Source organism: Sturnus vulgaris, chromosome 16 (genome assembly GCF_052056855.1).
Source record: "Sturnus vulgaris isolate bStuVul1 chromosome 16, bStuVul1.hap1, whole genome shotgun sequence".
Lineage (NCBI taxonomy): Eukaryota > Metazoa > Chordata > Aves > Passeriformes > Sturnidae > Sturnus > Sturnus vulgaris.
Genome location: NC_142258.1, coordinates 13830513 through 13855147, shown reverse-complemented (window position 1 = coordinate 13855147; position 24635 = coordinate 13830513). Strand labels below are relative to the sequence as shown.

Below are 24635 nucleotides of genomic sequence, written 5' to 3'. Positions count from 1 at the left end.
AGGCCTTTTGTTCAAGAACACTGGAGTTTATATGGTAAAGCAACCTCAGTTCTGTGATGTGACTTTCCCTTCAAATGGTTTATCTTTTGAGGAACTGGAGCAAATCAGGCTGCAGATGATGTTGGGGCTGTGGCAAAGTGATGGAAGCCCCAGAGCACTGTCTGAATGGTGCTGCAGCACCTGGAATTTGGTCTCAGTTTTCATGGAGAAACTGAAAACAGATTACCTGGAGCATCAGGGTGAAATGACATCCTTTTTTTTCAGTCTTGGAAAGAGATGAGACAAAAACATCCAAGTTGGTAATTAACAAAAAAAACAGAAATCCAGTGTCTGAGCCACTTCCATTCCTGGCTTAGGACAGTGTTTGTAAGGTTGCCTTTTCCTTGTATTTCTAAGACGACACAGAGCTTTTGATGTGCTTTAATGAAGTGTAGGGCAAAGGGAGAAACTCAGACTGTTTCCCTTATACTCAGATTTTCACTCTCACCAATTAGAAGCTCAGGAACCTGCATTTCATAACATGCCAAGAGATAAAAATCAGTCCAGTGTTTCCTCAAAGTGTTGTGTGAGCTTGAAATTTTGCAGATTTTCCTCTTAGGTCTTCAGGAGCTTCATTCCAGAGCCAGAGTCTCTTTGTGGTGTTGGGAGCACAATGTGCTGCTGTGCTAAAGCCAATTTATCCTGTTGTATGCAGGAAAAATTGTGGCAAAATATTGATATATTTTGAGAAACTACAAATCACTCAGAAGAATTTTAGGATACATGAATTAATGAGAATTAAATACCATTTGGAATTCAAACCGAGATCCTTTTCCTTGCTTTGCTGGTGTTTAGTGCCACATCAATGTGTGTTTATGTTGTAATTGATTCCCTTTTAAAGTTGGTGCCTGGAATTTTGAATCCTCCTGCTTCCTTTTGAGACCTGGAACTGGAGATGTGTCAGAAGGGCCCTTCATTGAACTAACATGAAGTGTTGTCTTCAGACAAGCCTGGTGTGAATTGTGTAACCTCAGCTCATTTCTTTCTCTCAGCTGAACTTTGACTTGGACCGTGGTGTGTTCCCTGTGGTCATCCGGGCAGTGGTGGATGAAGGGGATGGTAAGAATGGATGTTCTGTTCCCATGGTCTTCTCCTGGCCCTCTCTGAGCTTCTGTGACCTCTTTCAGGACTGGCCTCCTTGGGGAGCATATCCAGAATAAAAATATTTCAGGAGTTCACCACAACTTCCCTTTATTAAAAGGGCCAAGCTAACCACATAAAAAACATACTTTAAAAAATAGCCTTCATTTTTTTAACAGGAGAAATGGCCAGGTATTTAGTGTTGGAGTAGTGTTTAGGAGAGCTCCTGGCTCTGCCACCAGTGCCAGGCACACAAATTACAGCAAATGACATCCTTGCTTGTTGGGTTTTGCTTTTGCAGTTTATAGGTCAAGGAGGGTGAAGCTGGTCTTTTCTCCCTCTTGGAGGGGTCAGTTGTCTTCCTAAAAAACCTGGAAATGGGCAGAGAAAAGGAAATGGCTTTAAAATACTCAGGTCACTCTTCAGCTAAATGCAGCTTCATTCAGCAGTTTGAAATTGTGCTTTTTCTGAGGATGTTGAATTGTTATAATAAAAGAGCATAACCTTTCAGGAGAAATAATTGTTGATTATGTACGAAATAATAACTAATCATAATTTGGAATTATGATTAATTGATGATTATTTTTAAAGCACACTGCTGTTTTGGAGAGGGTAGTCCAGTGAATTTTTAGATTATTAATCACCTTACATGGTATTTCCCTGAGGGGATGTGTGCTTTCAGGCTCATCTGGAGCATCAGCAATGAAGAGGGCACAAGGAAGTCACATTTTCTTTGAAACTGGGGGCTTTTATGGTCAGCAGGACCAGCATTTCACTTCTGTACCATTTTGTACAAAATTTAAGATAATTAGAAAAGAAAAAAAAAATCCATTGTTGATTACATTGTTCAGGTCAGTCACTTGCTCAGTTTATGTTGTAAAGATGTGAAAAAGCCCAGAAACTCATTACATTATTTTACAGTCTTCCAAGCAGACAGAAATAGAACTGAATAAGCCAATTTAAAGTGTGACTAACAAAGCACAGTGCAACATAAAGGAAATTACTTCTAAAGTGCATCTATTTTTAGTGATTTCAGGCACCATTAGTAAAATCGACATATATGTGTATTTCTTGACCATAAATATAAAACAGCTTCCTCTGTTTATGGAACTTCTGGCAAGGTGTTTATACTCTCTAATGTTGAGCATGTCTAGAAGGATCAAAAATAGAACAGGAGGCAGTATGGGAAGCATACATTTATGCACATACCATTCCCAGTCTTAGCCAATAATGTACTCCCATCTATTTTAATAACCTAGAAAACCAACTGCTTTTAAATCCCCTCCTGGAAAAAAATATCAGCACAAAAATATGTGACATTTGAGCGAGATTTGAGGAAATTGTGTATTTTGGTTCTTTTTTTTTAACTGATGGGACTGGAAGGAACTGGCATGGTGTGTTTAGAGCACCTGGAAAATTACAGCTGGAACCACTTGTGTTAAATAAGGTTGTATAGTAAATTAAAATAGCAGTCAGGGAGATGCTGCTTTGGACTGAACTCTGCCATGGCTTGCAGTGTTAGCCCTGCCCCGTTGCTGCCAGTGGGATTGTTCCCAGGGAGAGGCACAGAACAGGAAGGAAAGGTGCTGCACAGAGCAGGTCACACCACTCTGACCACACACACACACTCCTGGAATGCACAGACAGGAATTGTTACCTCTTCCTTGGCCATTCAGACTGAGGGAAAGGACCTGAATTTTGTTTGCTCTGAGAGATAGAGCAGCCTTGCTCTTGGCTGGCAGTGAGAGGAGCAAGCAGATGAATTCCCAGTTTTAACCCCCTTTTCTGCATTTCCCTGTGTTCCTGATTCCCTCCAAATTGCCATGACCAACCTCAGTTACCCAGCAAACCTGAGGCAAATCTCCCCTCTCTCACATAGGGCTGTTTCCAAACATGGTCTGTGTGCCATAGCCCAGGGAATGGTTCCTCTGTTGTCTCTGCTGTTCTGGGAGCCCAGAGGAAGCTGTGGAAGTCCTTTCCCTTTTAGACAGAGCAGCAGCTCTCTCTTGAGCTGCACCTTCCAGGCAGAGCTCTCCTGCCTGTGCTGAGCACAGCCCTCATCACTCCAAGCAGGATGAGTGCTTCCATGCCTTCCCTTCTCTCTGTGACTCCTTCACAAACTCTGTCTCCCATTTCCATATGATGAATCTGAACAGGATTCAGGAAAAGGATCCAACCAGCTGGAGCTGAACAGAACCTCAGAGTCCTGAGAGAGACTGGCATTGTACCTCACCTCCTCTTCTCTCTATTTGCTGAAGGAGCCAGGAATGCATGACTGAAATCTCTGACAGCCCCTTCTCTTGCTGTAGGATTAAGAGGGAACCCTCAAGTTTGGAAGAGGGAAAATGCTTGTCTTTGGGGAAAGCTGGACAGAGAAGTTTCAGTGTGTGAAGTTGGTATGAGAAATAAATGTTTTATAAGCATGTCTGACTAGACTGAAGTGAAGCAATAAGTAACAGGACTGGAATGCTGCCAGTTGCTGTTAAACCAGATACATCTGTGATAAATTCAGGTAATTAAGCCCAGGAATTTCAGGGGACAGGAGAATCCCACTGAGTGCTTTGGTTTACTGTCCCTTTCCAACCTCTGCTAACAAAATGGGATAATTTGGAGCACCCAGGACAATGAAGGCATGGTTGTATAGGGCCCACCACAGAGCCCAGCAGGGTTTTGTTCTTGCTCTGTTCTGAACCAACCTGATGACAAGATAAGAAAAGTTCTATTTTTTTCAGGAGAAGGTGAAAATAGAACAGATGGCAGTTCAGAAATTTTAAGTGGACTAAAATTCAACTCAGTGTACTTTTATGCTTATTGTGCCTGAGAGGTTTAACCAGTTCTGCCCTTTCTCTTTTTACAGTGGTGGTTGAGGTCACTGGTCATGCTCATGTTCTTCTGGCTGCATTTGAAAAGGTAAATGAGGGGTTTTTTATCCCTCTGTCCCTGTTCTTGTGTATGTAAGCATTTCCACAGGTCATTAGTTTGTATTTATATAACACTTGGCACAGCAGAGTCCTGGCCTGTGACTGGGGTTCCTGGTGCTGCTGTAGTACAAAGAATCATTTGCAGCAGCTGCTGTGCAGCCTGTAATTATCATTTGTACCTGAGCTGGTCACTCAGGGAATGGCAGAGCTGTTTCCTGTGTGTGGAGAGGGTGTGTTCCCATGGAGGGTGGAAGGTGTTGGCCATGGCTGCTGCCATGCAATTTTCCAGGGCTTCATGATTTTTGCAGAACTGAATGTGCTGTGTCCAGACTCTGTTGCACCATTGTTAGGCCTGAGTTTACACACAGGACCAAGCCCTCTTGGAAGGATTGGGATGCATCCTGCATGAAGTCTGAGCTCCACTGCTTTTGAGTGGTGTGTTTGATGTAGCTGACCCCTGCCTACATGGTAAGGCCATGCTGTGTGCACAAGCCTTGATAACAAACTCTCTTCCCTTGGTAACTGGACCCTGAAAACAGTTGTAATATCCATAACTGAACCTATCCATAGCATAACCCTCTTGTGTCTGGTTGTGGTAATACTGCAGACACATTTTCTGGGCAGCTAATACTTGTAGTGACATGCTGAGCTGAGGCAGGAGGTGCTAGAGCAGATCTGGAAATGTAGAGGGGAGCAGCATCAGTTCTATGCTGTTGGAAATTCTTCACTTCCCAGCTGGCAGGTGGCTGACTTCTGTATCTCAGTCTGCCTGGTTCCTGCCAGGTCCTAATTCTGTTCCTCTGAGGTGGATAATGTGGATGGTGACAAGCTGAGTCAGAGGGCATGGCAAGCACAGTCAGTCCTAAGGAAACATATGGCTGGAAGATGCTCCAAGTGTTCTAGGTTGCTTTTTTTGTTGGACTTTGTCTGTGAAGAAAGAGAGTTTTCCCCTGTTAGAAAGGCTGCTCTGAGCACTGGCTTTGTAGGTAGCTCTACTCCTGGCAATTGGACATCTGTCAGAAATGAGATGGAGACAGCAGCACCCCTAGGACCAGGACAGGGATGTTACTGTAGTTTCCTCTGGCTGATGTGAAAAAAACCCACGCTGGAATCCTTCAGTCATAGTTCAGCCACTTCTTACTTCTCATCTTCTACTGAATGCTTAAAACAACATTAATATCTCCCTTCTAATAAAAAGTCACAAGGCAAAGTACATGTTGAGTTCCTCATCCTCCCTGTTTGGTTAAAAGACATTCTCCATTCTTAAAAGTAATTGCAGCTTTTGAAGTGTAGGTCTATAAATCCAGGGGAAGTCCTTGATAAATAAGCACTGCTGATCCCCAGAGCTTGTTCAGAGGAAAAACAGACCAGCAGCACTTGGTAACTTGCTATTTGTATGTATCTTTAAGATCAGAGGAATAACCTTGATCCTGTGTGTAGTCTGACCTTGCAGCTCCTCCAAAGGCAGAAACTTGTTTGCCTGAAAACAGGACTGTTTTATCTGTGGTGTGATGTTGTTGTCCCTTCCTTCTGAGACTCCTTCAGCAAACAGATGCAGATCTGCTGCTGTTCACAGGACCTGCTGGAGTATCCCCTGAGTGTCCTTTGCTGCTCTCTAGGCTGTGCCAGAGGAGTTGGTTTCTTTCAGTTTAGTGGCCCTTGTGGATGACGGGGAAAGTAGAACTGGCAAACGACACCTATCACTAATTCTGGCACCAGGCACACACAGAATTGTTCCAGCTGTGCCTGCTGCCACTGAGCAAATGAAAGGCTCACAGCTCTGAGGATGTGGAGCACATGGGACTTGTTTCTGACTCCATCCAGTGGACAAACCTTGTTCTCAGCCTCATGGCAGCCCCTTGCTCGGTCAGGGCTCTGGCCTCGAGTGACTCTGTCACTTGGTGTTATTTAGAGTGTTAACAAATATCCCCCGCCAAGAATTGCTGGACTGGCTAAGAAGTGTCTGCTCCTAGTTGGACTGCTTGCAACCTGAAAGCATCCAGTGTGCCAGGGGAGTTTTGTGTGGGCTCTGACCCACTTCAGCCAGGTTTAACTTGAGCTAAGTCTACTGGCTCTGCACGGGAGCAGACCAATAGCTCTCCAATACCCCATTCCACTCACTCTGCTGGGAGGGACTGCAGCCATCCAGGCTGTCCTGCTGATACACACCCCACTCTCCCCTTAGCCAGCAGACACCAGCTCTGAAATGAGCCCATTTTGATTTGTACACTGCAGGTGTTTAATGCTTTAATGTTTTTTTTTTTCCCTGCAAGCACGTTGATGGCAGTTATTCTGTGAAACCGCTTAAACAGAAGCAAATTGTAAGTACCTGTTTTCTTTCTACTCTTGGTTAAAGACTTGCTGGTGTCCCACAGGTGCCTGGCTGTACCCAGTGGGAAGGTTTGGTGTTCACTGAGAGCCTGAGATCTCACTTCTTTAGCTCAGATATTGTAAGCAAAGGCAGCGAGGTGCTGGCAACCCTTAATTTTGCTGTTTTGTCACCCATTCTGGTGTGGTGTGATGTGCAGAAGCTGGGTAGTGTCTTATCAAGATTGAGGTTACATCCAGTCCTGCATACCCAGGAATACAGAAGCAACTGCAAACTGCTAAGATTGCCAAGAATTTCAGCTTCTGAAAAGAAATCTGGTAGTGATTGTGCTGCAAGGATCAGCTTGAAATGTCAAGAAAGAGATGAAATTTTCGTGGTTGATCCTTTCAGTTTTAGCTGTGTGCTGTGCTTTAGCTTTAAGCAAGTTTCACTTCATCTGCTTACTTGATAGCTAGAGATTTCTGATTTGAATTTGAATTTTTGCTACCAAGAAGGTCATTAAGTGCCTTAATAAGACACTCTTTGCTCTAAGATGTACATTCCAATCCCTAGGTCAGAAAAGAGCTACAAGCACTATGAGTAATCATAGCTCAAGATGGCATTTGGAAAAACACACAGCACCACTGAAACTCAGATAGCATCTGCACCCTTAGGAGAACAGAGCAGAGGTGTAGAGTCTGTGTCTGGAGTAAACCATCTGTATAACACTGTACATTCATTGCCATCCCTGCTTTTCTTTTGTCTTCCCCTCCCTGCTATTGCCAGGGTTGTGGGAACCTTTTGTGGGTATTGATCAGGAATCAGCAGTGCATGAGCTGAACTGCCCTGTGCTGAGATCAGTTGTAGTGTGAGCACAAACTCGTCTGAAGAAAGTCACCATGGATGAATACAAACAGATGGATCATCAGAAAACCATGACCTGGACTTGGCCAGTGGCTCTGTGTGCATCTGCTGAGGCTGTAAATAGCAGCAGGAGCCTTTGGAAGGATGATGTGGTGTGGGATGGGTTGGAGAAGCATGAAGGTGAAGCATTGTACACAATCACCTGCTCCTTCTGAATTATTCTCACTCTGAAAACCTAGAGTTCTTCCCAGAAAGAGCTTTGTTGCACTGCTTACCCTTTCCCTACTGGGACAGAAGCTCCTTAGGATTTTTAGGGGAAAGAAGTCAAAAGAAATGCAGAACTCCTGCAGAGACTTGGGCCTCTTTCTTCCTGACCTCTTCTGTGCTTTGAGTTCACAACTTCTGCACTCACAGTTGCTCATCGTGATCCTCTGAGGAGTCAGGGTGCTGGAACAAGGCTCTCTTTGAAACGCCAAGTTACAAAAGAACATCTCCCACATAATTGTTCCCAAACTTCCTGGGTGAGTTGTGAGCTGCTGCAGAGGGTTTAGCTCAGCAGTCCAACAGCTGATCTCATTGCCATGAAATGCAGGCCTAGAACAAATTCTGTGAGCTGCACACTGAGTTACACAGGGACACTCTGGAACTAGTTTGTTATCACTGCTGTGTCCCAGCTCAGAGCATTTCTGGACTGGCAGATGGGCTGGATACAGCCAGCTCCTGCCCCCACCTTGCCATGTGTCAACTGCAGCACTGGAATGCCATGGCAAAGCCACTCCTCTTCTGAGTGGTGACAAAAGGAGAGGACAGAGGCCAGTTTGACATGGAAATTACAGAGGTCCTGGTATTGACGAGCTCTTTTTAGCACTGGGGTGCTGGTGGCTTGGCTTCACTGCATGTTGGGAGCTGGACAGCTACTGGAGATGGCAGGAAAGTGTTTCCTCCCACTTTTTGTGAAATGTGCCTGTTTGGTACCTTGCAACCCCTCACCCTTTTACCTGTCTTGAGGGTTTCTGTGGAAGAACACATCCTGCTCTGGGGAAGCTGCTGTGTAGCACCAGATCACAGAATCACAGAATCATTTAGGTTGGGAAAGAGCTGAAGATTGAGTCCAACCTGTGACTGATCACCACCAGGCCACCTAGCCCAGTCATTTCTTGAACACCTCCAGGGATGGTGGCTCCACCACCTCCCAGGGCAGCTCCTTCCAATGTTTAACAATCCTTTCTGTGAAGAAATTCCTCCTGGTGTCCAGCCTGAGCCTCCCCTGGTGTTACAAATCCTTCTGCAGAGCCATCCTACCATCCAGCAGATAAACAACCCCACCAAACTTAATGTTGTCTGTGAACTTACTGAGACTACATTTGATCTCCTCATCCAGATCATCAATAAAGATGTTTAACAGGACTGAGTCTTGACTGCCTCAGTGCTGCAATTCAGCTGTTTGGTGGGGTTTTTGCAGGCAGCTGCCAGTTTGCAGAAGTCATGGCTTGGAGTTGTCCCAGGCTGGGGCTCTGAGCAACTTCCACCTGTGCCTCAAGCACCTTCTGCCAGCACACCCTCAATTTAGAGATGGTACCCAGAGCCTGGGAATGGCAATAAATGACACTGCACTAACACAATTATTCCTTGAGTGCTTCTCTTGCTAAGGGACACAGTTTGTCTGTCCTCAGTGGCTTAACCTTTTGCTCCCAGGGGATGAACAGGGAGGTGATGTGCTGCCACTGGTGTGTCAGTAAGGAGCTGCTGGCACAGCCTGTCCTCTGAGGCTGCAGAAATGGGTGGAAGTTCATGTTGGTTAAAGTTAAGCAGGATCTCACAGAGGAGAGGACTGAAGAAGGCTGGTTGCCTCTGGATTATTTGAGTTGGGTGTGTATTCCCAATGTCTGGGACAAGCAGAGTACTTGTTTTTAGATTATTTTGATAGCCCAGCTAGCCACTTTTGTTACTCTGCTCAGACCAAGCAGGATGGGCTATACTTTTTGAGCAAGGAGAGACTCATTCTCCCAGCTGTCCTTTGCAATGTTTGTTTCTGTTACCTTTTTCATGTCACTATAGAGGAGCTCTGGGTGTAACATGGGCATTTGACACAGGGAGGGAGGGAGGGAAGGTGGTCATAAACCAGTAAGGACAGAGCAGCTGTCACTCCAACTGTGGTGTTCTCCCCTAGGTTGACCGGGTGAGCTACCTGCTTCAGGAGATCTATGGCATCGAGAACAAAAACAACCAGGAGACCAAGGTAAGGGTGCCCAGGAGGCTCCCTCAGCTGAGAGTTCCCAGCCTGCACCTTCTGCTTTTGAGCTTAACCGTGGGGATTGTCAGGCCAATGTGGAGGTGCTTCCCAGAGTCAAGTCTGTGTCATTCCTGCAGGCATCCAAGAAGTTCAGGGATGACAGATCTTCCCTGGTGTCAGGCCCAAACAATCAGTGGAGTTGTGCTGAGGTAATTTTAGGTAGCATGAGGATCTTAAGGATGTTCCCTGTGGCTGGGATTGCTAGGAGAGAAGGGCATCAGTGCCCCAGGGGTGTGTCAGAGCACTGATTTTTAGGGCTTGTAGAGAGCCAGTGTTGCTGCCTCTGCAGTCAAGGCAGTCGTGCCTGGTGTCTGTGCTTTGCTCTTGTGGCTCCTTCATGTTCTGGTTGGGGGTTCTGCATATTCCCCTAGTGTTTCAGAGAACTGAGCTCTCTGGGGCTTGCCTGTGTCCAGAGATATTCCTCTTGCATTCCCCAGCAGGAGGGATCACAGCACCCCTAAGAGATGTATATGCAAATGCCATAACCAGAAACGTTTCCCATCTTGAGGCAGGAGCTGCTGCTGGATCCTAGCCTGCTGCACAGCCCTGCATGGGTTGTGTGACTGCTTTATTCTTCCTTTAGTCTTTGTAGAGCTGCCCTTTGCTGCCACCTGGGCTGTGGAGTGTACCCAGTGCTGGCCTTGGGATCACACCACACCAGGTGTGGAGTCCATGATTTACACACAGTGGAGTAGCCACGGAGCAAGACAAGCAGGATTTCCTCTCCAGTGCCCTGCCCAGAGCATCCTGTGATCCCTATCTGCCTATGCCAACAGGTAGCACCTGAAGAGGCAGAAGGGAGAAGTCTTTTCCAGGATTTTTCTTGCACAGGATCTATTAACAGGATTGAGGGCTTCTTTTTGGGCCTTCCAGAGTCTTGTGGTGATTCTCGTGATCCAGCAATCCGATGTTCATGGCCCATCAGACAAGTGGCCTGGGGCCATTTTTGTTCTTCCTTATTAAACAAACCATGTGAGTGGGACAGCAAAGAGCCTGCTCTCCCTCCAAAAGAAGGCTGGGTGAGGATCTGGCAGCAGCACAATTGCTGTTTAACACCAAGGTTGCCCATGTGTTAACCCCAACGACCACAGGAGCCCCAGGTGAAGGTCAGGGTCATCGTGGTGGGCTCTGGCACAACTCCTGTGACATCAGTGGGAAGAGTGTGGAGTTTCCTGGTGTCAGTCTTGTGGTTGGAACGTGAGTTTCTCTCCCATCTTGATCAGTGGCTGTGATCCAATCTGTGGGGCTCTGAGAAAGATAAGTGTGAAGCATGTTCATGTTGAATGGGTGCACTCTGAGCCTTTTACCAGGACAGATAAACACCCTGGGCTGGTTCTCCTGCAGCTGCATCAGAGCTTGTGCCAAAACAGGGAATGCATGAGAATCAATCACTTGCTCAGGGGACCTGTGGAAGCTGGGCTAGGCATGGCTGGAATGACAGGCAGCTCTGTTCATGGGGAAAAGGCCAGAGTGCCAAAGAGTTCACTTCCCTATTAACCCTGGAGCCACCAGGATGGGAGGCAGGAGCTTGTTCCTGGCCAGCCTCAGTCAAGGGGATCCCTGCCCCAAAATAGGTCCCCTTTGAACAGAACACGGCCCTGGGGAAGGACAACTCTGCCATGAATTCACAGTGCAGTGCCCTGAGAGGAAGGAGTGTGAGCAGGGCTGTGTGAGCTACAGTTTGCTCTCCTTGAGGAACTCCCGCTGAGAGCTTCAAAAAGAGAATTTCCAGACTTTTGGGTGGAAAATTCCCCCAAGCTCCTGTCCCTTGGCAGCTCGGCATAACCCCACCACTCCCATGCCAACCCCTTGCCTCTCCTTGCAGCCTTCAGACGACGAGAACAGTGACAACAGCAACGAGTGCGTGGTTTGCCTGTCGGACCTGCGGGACACCCTGATCCTGCCCTGCCGCCACCTCTGCCTCTGCAACTCCTGCGCCGACACCCTGCGCTACCAGGCCAACAACTGCCCCATCTGCAGGCTCCGTGAGTGCCCTGAGCCCGTCCCCAGCTCCCTGAGTGCCCTGACCCCCTCCCCGGGCTCCCTGAGTGCCCTGACCCCCTCCCCGGGCTCCCTGAGTGCCTTGACCCCCTCCCCGACTCCTGATAAGGCAGTGCAGGCTGGGAGGAGGAGCCTTATTTGAGTTCCCCACCCCAAGGCTCAGACGGGGCTGCTGCTCTCCCCGAATCTGGAGATTCCTGGCACTTAGAATAAATGTGCTCAGACAGGAGAGGAGAATGGCTCTCTGTGCGGTGCCTCCCTGGCCACTCACCCTCTCCCTGGGGTGGATCTGAAGGTGCAGGTGCTCTGGGCTGTGCCATGTTGTCAGTTCTTGTGTTTTGGTGAAGATGATGGAAAATCCCGCAAAAGAAGGGATGGAGAAGCTTTATCCTGAGGATATCTGGCTGAGAGAGTAGGCAGCACCACTGGAGGGCTGTCCAAGTACATAGCATGATTTTTTTTTATCTTCTGACAACCTTACTCAGATTTCACCAGGAAGCAGGGATAACAGTCAGTTTGGAGTTTTTTGCTCTGCCAGGAGTTACAAGGATTTGCTTAACCCCTTCATTGTTCAGCTTCCAAAAGATGGAAAAACTTAAATACATGTTTTGACACTCAGGCAGCATTTGTTGAATTCTGTGGTTTTTCTCAAAAGCACAGAGGCACAGGAGGCCCTTGAGAAATTCTTGGTTTTGCTGGAAGGGGTAGGAGAGTGTGTTTTACCCCCTGGTCTCTGAGGTATTTGATTATTTCTAACTGACAATTATCAGGGAAAGAAATAAAAAGCCTAAGATAGATGTTTGGCCTGAGAAATTAAGTCCAAACATAGCAAAGAGCAGTAACCAAAAGCAAGATCTCACCGGAGGAAGTGCCAGACAGCTTTGACTATAAGCAGCACATTATAAAACACAGGAATAGTATTGTCTCATCTGCAGGCTGTAGGGGAGTAGGTTTTATTTGTTTGGAAAGTGCCTCATCTCAGACTTCCTGGGGATCTGCTTCTAGGGAGTGCAGAGGCAGCAAGGATAGATTTGTACCTCTGTTCTCTGGCTCTAGGCTGATCCTGAAGGGGCTGAGTGCAACAAGAACTAGGGAGATGCCTGGCAAGTTCTCACAGCTGCATCAGAACAGATGTCTGGCTCGTTCGTATGTGCCCTTGGCACAGAGGGACAAGCAATGTTAAAGATCTGCAGGGAGTGGAGATCAAAGCTGTGGTGATGGGAGGACTGAGGGGTGGATGTGCTGGAGACAGGAGTACAGCCACTAATCCTACAACTGGAGGCTTTCACCACCACAGCTGGACCCCAGGGCTGAGGTTTGTGGGGTCTGAAGGAACCCAAAGGGGTTTTAATGAGTCCCCCGCCCAACCTGTAGCATGCAGTGAACTCCTGAGGCCGAGCTCATGTTTTTGTTACTGTGTTTTTGTCACTGTGTTTTTGTCACCTACCCTTAAGGGGAAATTTTCTGGGCCCCTACACTTGTAGAATAGCTGAAGTACCCTGTCCATGACTGTGCTGGGGCAGGCAGTGCCTGTTCTCCACACAGGATAAGCCAGCAGATCCCTTCCCTGTGTAGATCAATGGGCTGGAAGCCCAACCCCATCACTTGGCTTTGGGGAGCTCCATGGCCCCACTCCCTGTGCACAGGGGAGCTCCCTCATGCCAAAGGGGTGTCTGTGGCAAGGCCAGGAGCTCTGGCATGGCCTGGCCCTGCTGGGCTGTGCAGTCACCCCCTCCTGTTCCCTCCAGCCTTCCGTGCCCTGCTGCAGATCCGGGCGGTGAGGAAGAAGCCGGGGGCTCTGTCACCAGTGTCGTTCAGCCCTGTCCTGGCACAGAGTGTGGACCATGATGAGCACTCTGTAAGTACCTGGTGACTCCTCTGCAAAGTCTGGCCGGTGCTTTCAGCCTGAGCAAGCAGCTGGTGGGTGCATGAGTTGTTTGGACGGATGGCTGGTGGCCCTGGGACTTCAGGACCACTGAGGGCTTCCCAAGCAGTGCTGCCTTTTCTTATCAACCTGCTGGATTAGTAACACAACTGGATTGGAGGAAACAAATCCAGAGAAATGTCTGGATGAGGTTTCTTGTTACCTGGCCCAACAGAAAAGTGGCAGACTCTGGGCCTGACAGGGTGGGCACTGTGAAAACAGGGCAGAGGGGTTCCAGTTTGACTTGCACACACATCTCTGTGGCAGCACACGGATGAAATGCCCTTGGCAGTGGGGTTCCCAGCATGGGAGTAGAAAGGCCTCCTTGTGGCAGCTTCCCTGGGTGTCTTGGCATGCATCTGAGGGAGTGTGGGATGGGAAGTGTTGTGCTGGTGGCCTCAGGGCCCAGTTGCATGTCCCCAGTGTGGTAAGGGCAGCAGCTCATTGCCTGAGCAGTGCTGTTGCACAGCTGGCTCTGATGAGACACTGAGATTAGAATGAGGAGAAGGACAGCTGCACCTAGATCATCCTACAGGCTTTCATGGGAACAGATACTGTCACAGAAAAGGTTGGGTTTATCCATCTGCTCTCTGCTGCCTTCAGCTGGGGCTGAGGACTAGGGTGGTGGAGAAGCCCCGAGGGTTGTTGTGAAGCAGAGCATGGTGTGTGGAGGACACGGTGCTCTCACCTGCAGCCAGGTGAGGAGATGCTGTGTGTCTCTTCCTGTCACTAACCTCAAGAAACAACTTCTTTAAAATCTGGTTTTCTCTTGACAGCACCCCTTTAAGCCCCTTAAGGTGAGCTCTGTCTCCCTGCCCAGCAGGAAGCGTAGGAGGGAAGTAAGAACAGTAAGTGGACTCGGCTGGTTGCACTTGGCAGCTCTGTGCCAGCAGTGTCACCTGCACGTGGCAGTGTTACACACGAGGGCTTGCTGACACGCTGGGTTTGGCCTGTGCCCCTGCCAGGCTGTGACACTCCACGTCCTTCACATTGGCACTGAGATGCTCACATGCTGCACAGATGATCACTGACATCCCTGGTTTGCCTGTGGAGGAACAAGCAGGAAAGAAGCTTGGCACAAGGGTCTGATGCTGACTCTCAGAGACTGTGCCCTGGCTGATTTATGGTTCCTGGCCAAGATGTTTTCACAGCTTCACAGGACTGTGGGCAAGCTGCACTACCCATAGCTCACCCAAAAGCTTCCTTGCACTTACCTCATCCCCTTGGCAGTTTGGTGTGGGCACATGTTGGTGTGGTTTGTGGTACTGGGATGTAGAGGTGCAGCTGGAGCTGGTCTTGCATTCAGGAGCACTGGCTGTGACAGGCTGGTTTGCTTTTACAGGAACAGGAAGGATGGAGTTTGTCTTGGATGGGACCCTATAAGTTGGTTTGGGAGTATGTAACTGGAGTGCTGTGCTGGGGACAGCACGAATGGCAATTGTGGGGGTCCAGGAGCTGGGAAGGAGAAAGGTGAGGGAGCCTGCAGGCCAGGAAGGCTCTTTGTGCCCTCTTTGTTTACTCCCATCAAACACAGCCATGGCTGTCCTCTTTATCAAAGAGGTTGCAGTTTTATTTTGCTCAGGCCAGCTCAGATGCTCAGCCTTGTAGGAACATGGCTTGCTGGGCTTCTCAGGTCTGGAGAAAACCTGGTGCTAGTTCAGGTTTGAACCCATTCTGGCATGACCTGGCTCTCTGCAAACCTCCCACAGGGACTGGCAGTGTTCCTGGGGGTGTGGTGTGAATGTTACAGAAGGAACTGGTGTCTCTGTGAGGGTGTCATAGCCATGGGCTGGGAAATCCTCCTCCAGCCTCTGAGCTGTGCCCTGCAACCTGGGCTTTAACCACAGCAATGGGCAGCCTTTGATTCCTCAGGACCTGCTCTGCACAGGCAGGAGAAAAGTCCCAAACAGGAATCCAGGGGGGTTTGTCTCCCTGACGTTTCTCTACACAAAATAGTACAGCTGAGCTGCTGTCTGCAGATGAAAAGTTTTTTGGAGATGGCTTTTGGCCCCACTACCTACAGCTGGCACCAGCTGAGCTGTTTATCTCCAAAGCTCATAACCCTCACAGCACCAATACTGGGGTGTGGGTTGGTGACTGACCCCAGGTGTCACTCATTCTTCCCTCCCCATCAGACCTAACTCCTCCTGTGACCACAGGTGAGTCAGTTCAGCACTCAGCTCCCACCAAATTAGGGCTGTGTTGGAACAGGCTGCTGGGCAGGTTCATCTGCAGGTGTGACTGGGACATGGGGCACACAAAAGCTGTGGACGTTCATGGCCAGGCTTAGCAGCACCGTGCCATCCTCTGTACAACTTAGAACCGCCTCCCTGAGGACACAGGGCTGAGACATCTCAATTTAATGTAATGTAACCGTGGGAGTGTCACCTCTTGATTTGCACCAGGCTGGGCTGAGCTGCCTGTGGCCTCCTGGGCTGCAGCATAAACCCCATTTGTCTCTCTGTCCACAGGGTCTTTATGATCAGGAGGATTTTTGGAGTTAAACTGGTGTTGATTTAATGGCTTTGCAAGTGTCCCTTTGACTGGCAGCTTTGTGATTTATAGAGGGAATGGGAATTGGTGTGGTTTTCCTTCCTCCTTACAAGGTCAGTGGTTCTGTGATCCCTTTCCTGCCTTTTAGCAGAGGTGACTGTGCATGGAGCCAGTGTTAGCAGCTGAGAGGTCATGGGAGAAGTGGAATTGGGGTAGGCTTCAAGAACCATCTCTCAGCTGCTGCACACATGCTCCCCTCCTTCAGCGCTGCCTTGGTGACACTGGTGGTGCTGTGAAACAGCTGCATGTTCTATGGCTGGGAGCACAAATGGGATGTTCGTTGAGCTGGAAGGGTCTCTGAACCACTGGAGGAGCTTTCAGGGGAAAAAAAAAATCCAGATTTATTTTATAGCAGCTTTTTAGGAGCCTGCTTTCTCACCCTCCTTGCCCAGCTCTTGTAAGCACATCAGGGGGATGCCCAATCTCTCAAGCACTGCTTTGGGAACTTGCCTGGAGCATCACCAGCATTGCAGCCCTGAGGGGAATGTGTGGCTGTTGCCTGGGAAGGAGCCAAGGAGTCCTGGAGAGGTGGCTGTGGGGATGGGCTTCCAGCCTAGTGATATTTCCCTAAATCCCCCCTCTTTGTCACCTGCAGAGCTCTGACAACATCCCTCCAGGCTACGAGCCCATCTCGCTGCTGGAAGCGCTGAACGGCCTCCGCTCGGTGTCCCCGTCCATGCCCTCGGCCCCTCTGTACGAGGAGATCAGCTACTCCGGGGTGGTGGACGGGCTGCCTCCCGCCAGCCGCCCGCTCGTGGGCATGGACAGAGCCCTGGAGGGTGGCCACCAAAAGGGCAAGCGCAGCAAGTCTCCAGACAGGTCAGCAGGGCACGGGGTCCGCTCCTCTTGCAAGCCCTGAGGTTTGGTGGCCACACGCACTGGGAGCCGGGAGAGGGCTCTGGCTGGTGCCGTCACTGCTAGCACAGCTAACTCAGAATTTTAGGAGGCCAGCAGGTATTTGTGCCAGGGAGAGAACTGGGACGTTGTCCCTGTCTTCAACGTGAGGTCACAGCTTGTGTCTCCTAAGGGCTGGCACTATCACCAAAAGAAAGGATTTTTTATCAAGAAGAATTTAGTCATAGAATCACAGAATGGTTTGCATTGGAAATGGCCATAAAGCTTATCTCACTGCAACCCCCTGCTGTGGACATTCAACTTCCACTATCTCAGGTTGCTCCAAGCCTGGTCCAGCCTGGCCTTGGACACTTCCAGGGATGGAGCAGCCACAGCTTCTCTGGGCACCCTGTGCCAGGACCTCACCATCCCCAAAGTAAAGACTTTGGATGGAAATGTCTCCTTCCCAATGCACTGAGTCCTAGAATTTACATTTGATGTCCAAACCTTATTGGATTTCAGCTCTCCATGGAGCTCCTCAGAACAGAGGAATGGGGAGAGGAGTGGCCTGGATTTCAGAGCACAAAGTGCTGAATTGAGATCCTGTAGTTCTTTTCTGAAGGCTCCTCTGTTGGCCCTGTGATGGAGGGTTTAGGTGAGGATACAGGGCTGTTCAGATCAGACTGGGTTTGTTCTTGGCATCTTCACTGTGCTCCAACCCAGATTTTCACCTGAGAAGGGAGCCCTGAAAGTGTAAGGAGCAGCAAGGGACCTGGGCCTCTTGTTGCTGTGCTGAAGTTTGGCACCACTTGGCTCTGTCCCACCCTGCTGCTGCTGTTCTCCATGTGGCCAGTATTGGCCCTGGTGAATTCAGTTCCCCAGTCTGAGCTCCTGCTCATGAGAGTTGGCTTGTGCTGTCCCCAAGTCCTCCAGGCCCCAGGGTGCTGGCAGCTCCCTGCAAATGGAGTTTCTCTTGCTGCAGCACACTACGGTCTCCTTCATCCCCAATCCATGAGGAGGATGAGGAGAAGCTCTCCGAGGACTCTGACTCACAGGCAGTGCTGAGTGGGGGTGAGCTGGTCCTGAGGGAGACCAGCTCTCCAGAGGTAAGTGTGTGCTGTGCTGGGGGGGCTTCTGGGACATGGGAAGTGCCTCCTGAAGGGCCATTGCCCAGAGCCAAGAGTCTTGGCTGCTTTATTTAACCCTAGGGCTCTATGGGGAGGATGTAGCCACTCCCTGTGCTCCTGACACCTCTTTGGGAGTGGAAAACCACTCAGCTGGAGCCATGGCAGAGCTGACCTTCCCCAGTATCCTGGGTGAACCCAGCAGTTTGGGGCAGGGGTGGGAGTTGGGCCTTAGGAGCTTCCAGTGCCCACTGCTGGTAAGACCCCTCCATCCCAGCCTGTGGTGCTGCAGCACTGGGGTAGCCCCTGCTCCTGCCCTGGAACAAGCCCTGGCCCCAAGCACAGCTCCCTGGAGAGTGCCAGAGTAGGAGAATAGCACAGCAAAGGCCTCCAGCTGCTGAAGTAACCTGTGCTGTCCTTCCTTACAGAGCGTGGCAGGGGAAGAGGTGGAGGAGGCCTCATCGGTGCAGCAGGGTAGGTGTGAGTGCAGCCAGACCTTGGCTCAGGGTTCAGCTCTGCTGTGGTGGGACAGGGACAGTTGGGGAATAAACAAATGAGCTCAGAAACATCCAGCCCCCTAAGTCCATCTCTGAGGCTCTGTTCTTCACCAGGGAAAGGTGCTGGCATCTTTTCTTGGAGGTGGGGGAGCAAAATCCACAGGTCTCCCTGGTTTATTTGCCAGGCATCTCACCTTGCTCTGAGCTTTGTACTTGTACAGCTTTCTGTGCCATGAGCTCTCCTTGCACCAGTGAGGACACCACTGGGGTCCTGGTGAGAGCACATCCACAGTACTGGGCACACAGAATGGGACTCTGGGTCTTTGGGATGGGTCTCTGGTGCTCAGTCAGCACCCAGAGGGGACAAGGATGGGGTGAGAGAGGAGCGATGGGCACATTTTGGGGCACGTTTCGGGCCACGAGGCTTCATGTGAAGAGGTGGCCACTGTGGCCTGAGCCAATCTGACCAGCACTCCTGGGACATCAGCGGGGCTGGGGGAGCCTGGGGAGCTTCCTCACATGGAAAACCTTGACCCACCCTGGCCATGAGCCCCCACAGTCTGAGGGGCCTCGCTCTCGGCTGGTTCCAGGTAGCCGCCCCCCCTCGGTGGAAGATGTGCTGCAGGATGGCGGCTGCGGCGAGAGCCGGAGCCTGACACGGTCCGAGAGTGACCCCCCGGTCGACGTCTTCCTGCCAGGTAATGGCGGTGCCATTGGGGCTGGAGCTGCCACCGTGGCTCCAGGGCTGGGGGCGTCTGTGGAGCTGTGTCCCTTGGATGGCACTGGAATGCTCCTGCCCAGTGCACGGGCTCCCACTTCCTCCCAGTGGGCAGAATGAGTGGTGGGCAAGGGGGGCTCACATAGAGGTAACTTGGCCCCCTTCTCTCTCCTCCTCCCTCACCCTTGTGTCTCTGTCCTTCCCCTCCTTTCTTCTTTTGGGCCGCAGCCACTCCCTGGCACAGTTCTGTGTGACACAGGCCTCCTGTGTGCTCCCAAATGTGCTCCTGCTTTTGGGTGAGGGAGGGGAACTACCTGGGCCAGCAGCTGGGGGACTGGGCCAGTGTTGTCATGGCGGGGAGGGTCCCAGCGTGCCGTGCTCTGAGCACGCCCGTGGGACACTGTGCTGTCCTCACCTCTGACTGTTGTCGTTGCAGCCTGTTTTCTTCCGTAGAGTCGCAGTCTGTTCTGAGTTACCTCTCTAATGTCTCCTTCCCTCTCTGTCTGCCTTCCTCCCTCCTGTCTTGGGCAGCACTGGGTCCTGATTCCTGCTCTGTTGGTATAGAGGAGTAAGCTGGTACGTTTTCTCATTCTTCTTTTGCATCCCTGTTGTGTGGGGCAGCAGGGCCCTCCTGGGAGTGCTGGCAGAGAGCGGGGATGGGGCTGGTCCTGGCCATCGGGGCAGGGAAGGAGGGGCAGCAAACCAGCCAGGCTGCACTGCTGGTTCTGCCCTTGCTCCCTTCCCATTCCTGGCACAGCATCCCTGCTGCCCCTGAGTGCCAGGACCCCAGGCAAGGCAGCAGAAACCCCTCCCCACTGGCTTCTGCTGAGCATGGGCTCTGCTGCCTCCTGGGCACCACGAACATCCAGGCCCCTGCTGGCTTCTCCCAGGCTGTGGCAGATTGTGTCCCCCCTCAGTGTCCCGTGTCCCACTCGTGACACTGAGCCTGCATCTGAGGGGATGAGTGGTTGGCTCCAGCCCCATCTCCTGTGGTCAGTCCAGGGTAGGAGGGATGGCCGAGCACCCTGCCAGGGCTCTTTGATGCCAGGGCTCCCATTACTGAGGCTGAGCTCCCTCTCCTCACCCAGGCTCGTCTGACTTCACCAAGACGTTCCCCGTCCGCGGCACCGGCAGCCCCACGCAGCCCCTTCTCTTCGAGCAGACCCGTCTGCACCTGGAGGACGAGCAGAGCCTTTCGTGAGCGGGACCGGAGCCTGCCCGTGCCGCCGGACCCCGGGCCCCGCCAGGCTCTCCCGGGGACGCAGCGCGGGGTCTCGCACCGACGCGGTTTCGGCACAGCCTGTGCATGTTTCCTGGCGGTGGGTAGGGGCTGATGTCGTGTTTTTACGTGGGAGGTGTCTGTGGGGGCCGGGGCGGGGGGGGTTTGGGGTTCGAGTCGGCAGATGAAGGACACTACCGATGTATATTTTGTACTTACCGAGCACAGCCCTTTGCTGTCACTGCCCCTGTACATAGCTGTGGCCCTCCCTGCCTTGCCGGGGCGCAGGGCTCCGCGGGAGCGGGCGAGTGCGGGGTCAGCCCCGGCCCACCCCGAGGCACGGGGGGACGTGGGGGTCAGCCCCGGCCCAGCCCGTTCGGGGTGACCCCGCGGCCCCGTTCCCGAAGAGCCCGGCGCTGCCCACGCCGTGTGCCTTGTTCTGCTTCTGCGGGGGGTCCCGGGGCACATCCCCCCCATCTCCCCGTCTATGTTTGTAGTAATAAACCCGTGAAGCAGCCACGCGAGTCCGTCTGCACCGGGGGGAGCCGGGGGGGGGGGCGGGGCGAGGGGGGCGGGACCGGGGGAGCACACCAGGGGCAAAGGGGCGGGGCCAAGGCGGGCATGGGCGGGGCTAATGCGCATGGGGCGGGGCCAAGGTGATGGGGCGGGGATTGGTGCGGAGGGGCGAGGCCAATACACAATGTTCGTTCCCGCCCCCGCCTCCTTCCCGGCGTGCTCTTCGGCGCCCCTCCTTCCCCCCGAGCTTCGCTGGGATTGGCCGCGCGCTCCGCCGGCCCCCGCGCGCGCTGCTGCCCAAATAAGGCGAGCGGCGCGCGCAGCATGCCCGCCCCTCATTGACCGCCCGTCGGCTGCCCCGCCTCTGGCGCGCGCGGGGATTGGCGGGCGCTGCCGAGAGCCCATTGGCCCTGCGGCGCGCGGCGCGCTGCCATTGGCTGAGGCGGGTGGTGGTCCCGCCCCCGCGGCGCCGTGGGCGCGGCGCGTGCGCGGAGCGGGCGGCGGTGGCGCGAGGCGATGGCGGCCGTGGGGACGATGGCGGCCATGGGCCCGCTGCCCACCATGGGCACCCTGCCGCCTCTGCCTACGCTCGGCGTGCCCGGTGTGCCCGAGCTGAAGCCGCTCACGCGGTACGAGGCGATGCGGCTCGGCCCGGGCTGGAGCCACTCGTGCCACGCCATGCTGTACGCGCCCAACCCGGGCATGCTGTTCGGCCGCATCCCGCTGCGCTACGCCGTGCTGGTGAGGGGCGGGCGAGGCCGCGCCGGGCCGGGGCTGGGACCAGGGCGGCGGCGGCGGGCGGGCCTTCGGGCTGGGTCGGGTCGGACTGGGCTGGGTCGGGCCGCGGGCTCCGGGGGCGGCGGGCTGAGGGGCGGTGGCTCCGCGGTAGTTCCCGTGCAGGGCGGTAGTATCAGGCTGGGCCCGAGCTCGGGGGGGAGCCCCCGGGCCCGCGGGCTTTTGCGGCCGGGGCGCAGAGCCCCGACGGCCGGGCCGCTTGTCGGTGAATGGTTCTGGATGCGCTGGAGCTGGTAGGGCCGCGACGCCTCCCGCGCTCCTCCGGCTCCTCCGGAGGCCTCCGTGACGCCCCCTCGCCCCCCGCCGGGGGCCGCGCCGTGCCCCATTAACACCCTGCGCCTCTATTGCAGATGCAGATGCGATTTGACGGACTGCTGGGCTTTCCCGGGGGGTTCGTGGATCGCCGTTACTGGTCCCTGGAGGACGGTCTGAATCGGGTGCTGGGCTTGGGTTTAGGCTGTGTGCGCCTGACGGAAGCTGACTATCTGTGCTCGCACCTGACAGAGGGGCCACATCGCGTGGTGGCACACTTCTACGCCAGGCAGCTCACCCTGGAGGAGCTGCACACCATCGAGATCAGCGCGGTGCATTCCCGAGACCACGGGATGGAGGTGGGACACCCGGGAGGGGTGTGCGAGCTCTCAGTTAGCCCAGGGAAGGCACCGCTTCCCTCCTGGGTCTGCCGGGCTGTCCTGGCCAGCCCGGCCGGGGAATGCACCGCAGGTAGAGCTGCCGGTGGCAGGTGCCCGCACCGCCCGTGGCATCAGCGTTAGGAACTGTGGCCGGGGTCGTGCCGCAAGCTCCAGAGCATGGCAAGCTTGAGCTCCAGCTTTTCCCGGTGTCCACCCACGCAGGGATTGAGCCCCGTGTTACCGCTCGGCCTCAGGATATGGGCGAGGGCCGTTTGCAGCTGGGGGGGATCTCCCCCTGCCCTGGGCTGAGTGCCCCGGACTGGACCGTGACCTCGGTGTGATGATGTCGCTGTGACCCGAGTTCCTCCCGTGCGGGAGGCACCTTCCTGCTCCCGGGCAGCCAAGTCCGGCTGATGGCCGGGACAGAGCGTGAGAGCCAGGGCCTCCCCCCGCGCCCCCAGGGCGCTCCGTGGGTGTCGGCAGCCATGTGAGCGGAGGCAGCGGGCTCTGGGTTGTGGCCTGGTCGAGGGGGACTCGTGGGTCAGCCGTGGTGTCCCCACGCAGGGCAGGGCTGGAGGGGAAAGTGGGACTCCCCATAGTGGCCTGGGGCAGCGGGATCCCTCCAAAGGGGCAGAAGGGGGAGCAGAGTCTGGGCTGGGCTGAGGGGCTGGGCAGGGAGAGCAGGGGCCTGAGGGTGTTTGGGAAGGGGCAGTGAAGGGGCTAAATGGGCTGAGGGCAGGCAAGGACTGAGGGCAGGCTGGTGTGGGAGGGAAGGGCAGGGCCTGGCATAGGGGCAGGGCGAGCCTGGGCCAAGGGCTGGCGGGCACTGGGTGAGGGTGTGGGGCACAAGGGGTGCGGGGCGGGGGGGCTGGTGCTGCTGTGGCCCCTGCTGAGCTGTGCCCGTGCTGTTGCAGGTGATGGGCATGGTCCGCGTCCCCCTCTACACCCAGAAGGATCGCATGGGTGGGCTGCCCAACTTCCTGGCCAACTCCTTCGTAGGAACCGCCAAGTTCCAGCTCCTGTTTGCTCTGAAGATCCTGAACATGGTGCCGGAGGAGAAGCTGGCCGAGGCGGTGGCTGCTACGCAGAGGACGAAGAAGGCGGCCATCGACCACTCCGGAGGGGCAGCAGGACACCACAAGGCGGGCAACGAGCTGGCTAGAGCGGGCAATGAGCTGGGAGAGAGGGGAGAGCACCATGGCATGGTGCACGGTGGGGTCGAGCAGCTGGTGGGGCTGGAGGGCGAGGCCGAGTCGCTGGAGTCGGTGGGGCTGGGCGCTGATGCTGAGCAGGCCGAGGGCATGGAGTGACGCCGCCGTGTTGGCGCTCAGTTAAAAGTGGGTGAGCTGAGAGACTTTCTAACTTTCCGACCCGTGGCTGGCTGCAGTGGCTGCCCACGTGATCCCACTGCCCAGCCGGGAGGGGTTGGGTTTGTCTAAAGCAGGGAAAAGCGATTTTATTTTTATGGCCATTAAACTCTTAGCGAGCTTCCCAGATCAACCTGCACAGCCCCTGCAGAGAGTTCATGTGCTTATGTGAGGGTGCCAGAGCCTTAGAATTATGCTTTGATTTCAGGGACACTCTGCTGTCAGGTCCCCCTTTCATTTGTAAGGAACAAAACATCTAATTTTTTACATGCCTCGTCTCGAATTGGACGTGGCTGTGTTGGCACTGGGCACAGCTGAGGCCTGGGGCTTCTGGTCAAGCACCTCTGCCCATGTTAGTGGCTGGGCTCACACTCGGGGGCCTGGCACAATGAGGCAGCCATGCCATGAATTCCTTCTGGGGTGTTTGGGATGCTCATGTGGGTCCCTACCTGGAGATCTGTGGGAGCAGGAAAGTGGAATAAATGGCTTTGCTGAAAGTTTAACATTTGGGATCGTTCTTGAGGGCTGGTGCAGAGCTGGTGGTGACCCCAGAGCTGGGGAGGTGCAGGGTGGGGGAAGCACAGAGGCCAGAGGTGAAGGGCTGGAGCTGTGGGGGGCAGGAGAGGTGCGGGCTGGCTCAGGTGCTGCACCACTACAGCCCTTGAGAGTTTGGGTTGCTCCAGAACGGCTTGTGCGCCCCAGGGCTCCAGGCAGGGGCTGGGATCAGCTTGTCCCAGGTGCAGGAGCACCTCCAGGCACTGGCTGTACCTGAGAGCCCTTGGTCCTGGCTGAAATGGGGACAGCTGGTGAGGAGCCCAGTGCTGCAGCTGCACAAGGCCCCATCCATTTCAGCTGAGCCTTAGGAAGATCTGCCCATCTTGCAGTCCTGTTGGAAGGGGAGGCTCAGCCCCGGAGGAGCTGCTTCCCCTTCCCTGTCCCCCCCTGCCTGC

At 53.5% G+C, this 24635-nt stretch overlaps 2 protein-coding genes across 7 annotated transcripts in view; both read left to right on the top strand.

Annotated features, from left to right (window-relative positions):
- Positions 1-20892, top strand: part of MGRN1 (mahogunin ring finger 1) — a 49428-nt gene extending 28536 nt beyond the window's left edge. The window contains exons 6-17 of one of the 6 annotated variants that reach the window (XR_015807258.1): positions 1032-1098; positions 3977-4029; positions 6314-6361; positions 9383-9451; positions 11331-11490; positions 13255-13364; positions 16579-16802; positions 17800-17923; positions 18370-18419; positions 19033-19136; positions 19593-19732; positions 20245-20349. Coding sequence is in view for 5 of the 6 variants with exons in the window: in XM_014890956.2 (XP_014746442.1) it covers positions 1032-1098; positions 3977-4029; positions 6314-6361; positions 9383-9451; positions 11331-11490; positions 13255-13364; positions 14207-14278; positions 16579-16802; positions 17800-17923; positions 18370-18415; positions 19029-19136; positions 20245-20357 (1194 nt within the window). In the remaining variant the exon portion in view is untranslated. The other 5 variants (XM_088174563.1, XM_014890956.2, XM_088174562.1 and 2 more) reach the window with 5 other exon arrangements.
- Positions 20893-21104: 212 nt separating this feature from the next.
- Positions 21105-24188, top strand: NUDT16L1 (nudix hydrolase 16 like 1). Its single transcript, XM_014890966.2, has 3 exons — positions 21105-21632; positions 22037-22297; positions 23233-24188. The coding sequence occupies exons 1-3, from the start codon at positions 21408-21410 to the stop codon at positions 23626-23628; spliced, it is 882 nt and encodes a 293-aa protein (XP_014746452.1). The 5' UTR covers positions 21105-21407; the 3' UTR covers positions 23629-24188.
- The last annotated feature ends 447 nt before the right edge of the window (positions 24189-24635 follow it).

Coding starts and splice junctions, on each gene's coding strand:
- NUDT16L1 (XM_014890966.2), top strand. CDS start 21,408: ATGGCGGCCGTGGGGACGATGGCGGCCATGGGCCCGCTGCCCACCATG. Junction 21,633..22,036: donor CGCTGCGCTACGCCGTGCTG/GTGAGGGGCGGG, acceptor CCTCTATTGCAG/ATGCAGATGCGATTTGACGG. Junction 22,298..23,232: donor CCCGAGACCACGGGATGGAG/GTGGGACACCCG, acceptor GTGCTGTTGCAG/GTGATGGGCATGGTCCGCGT.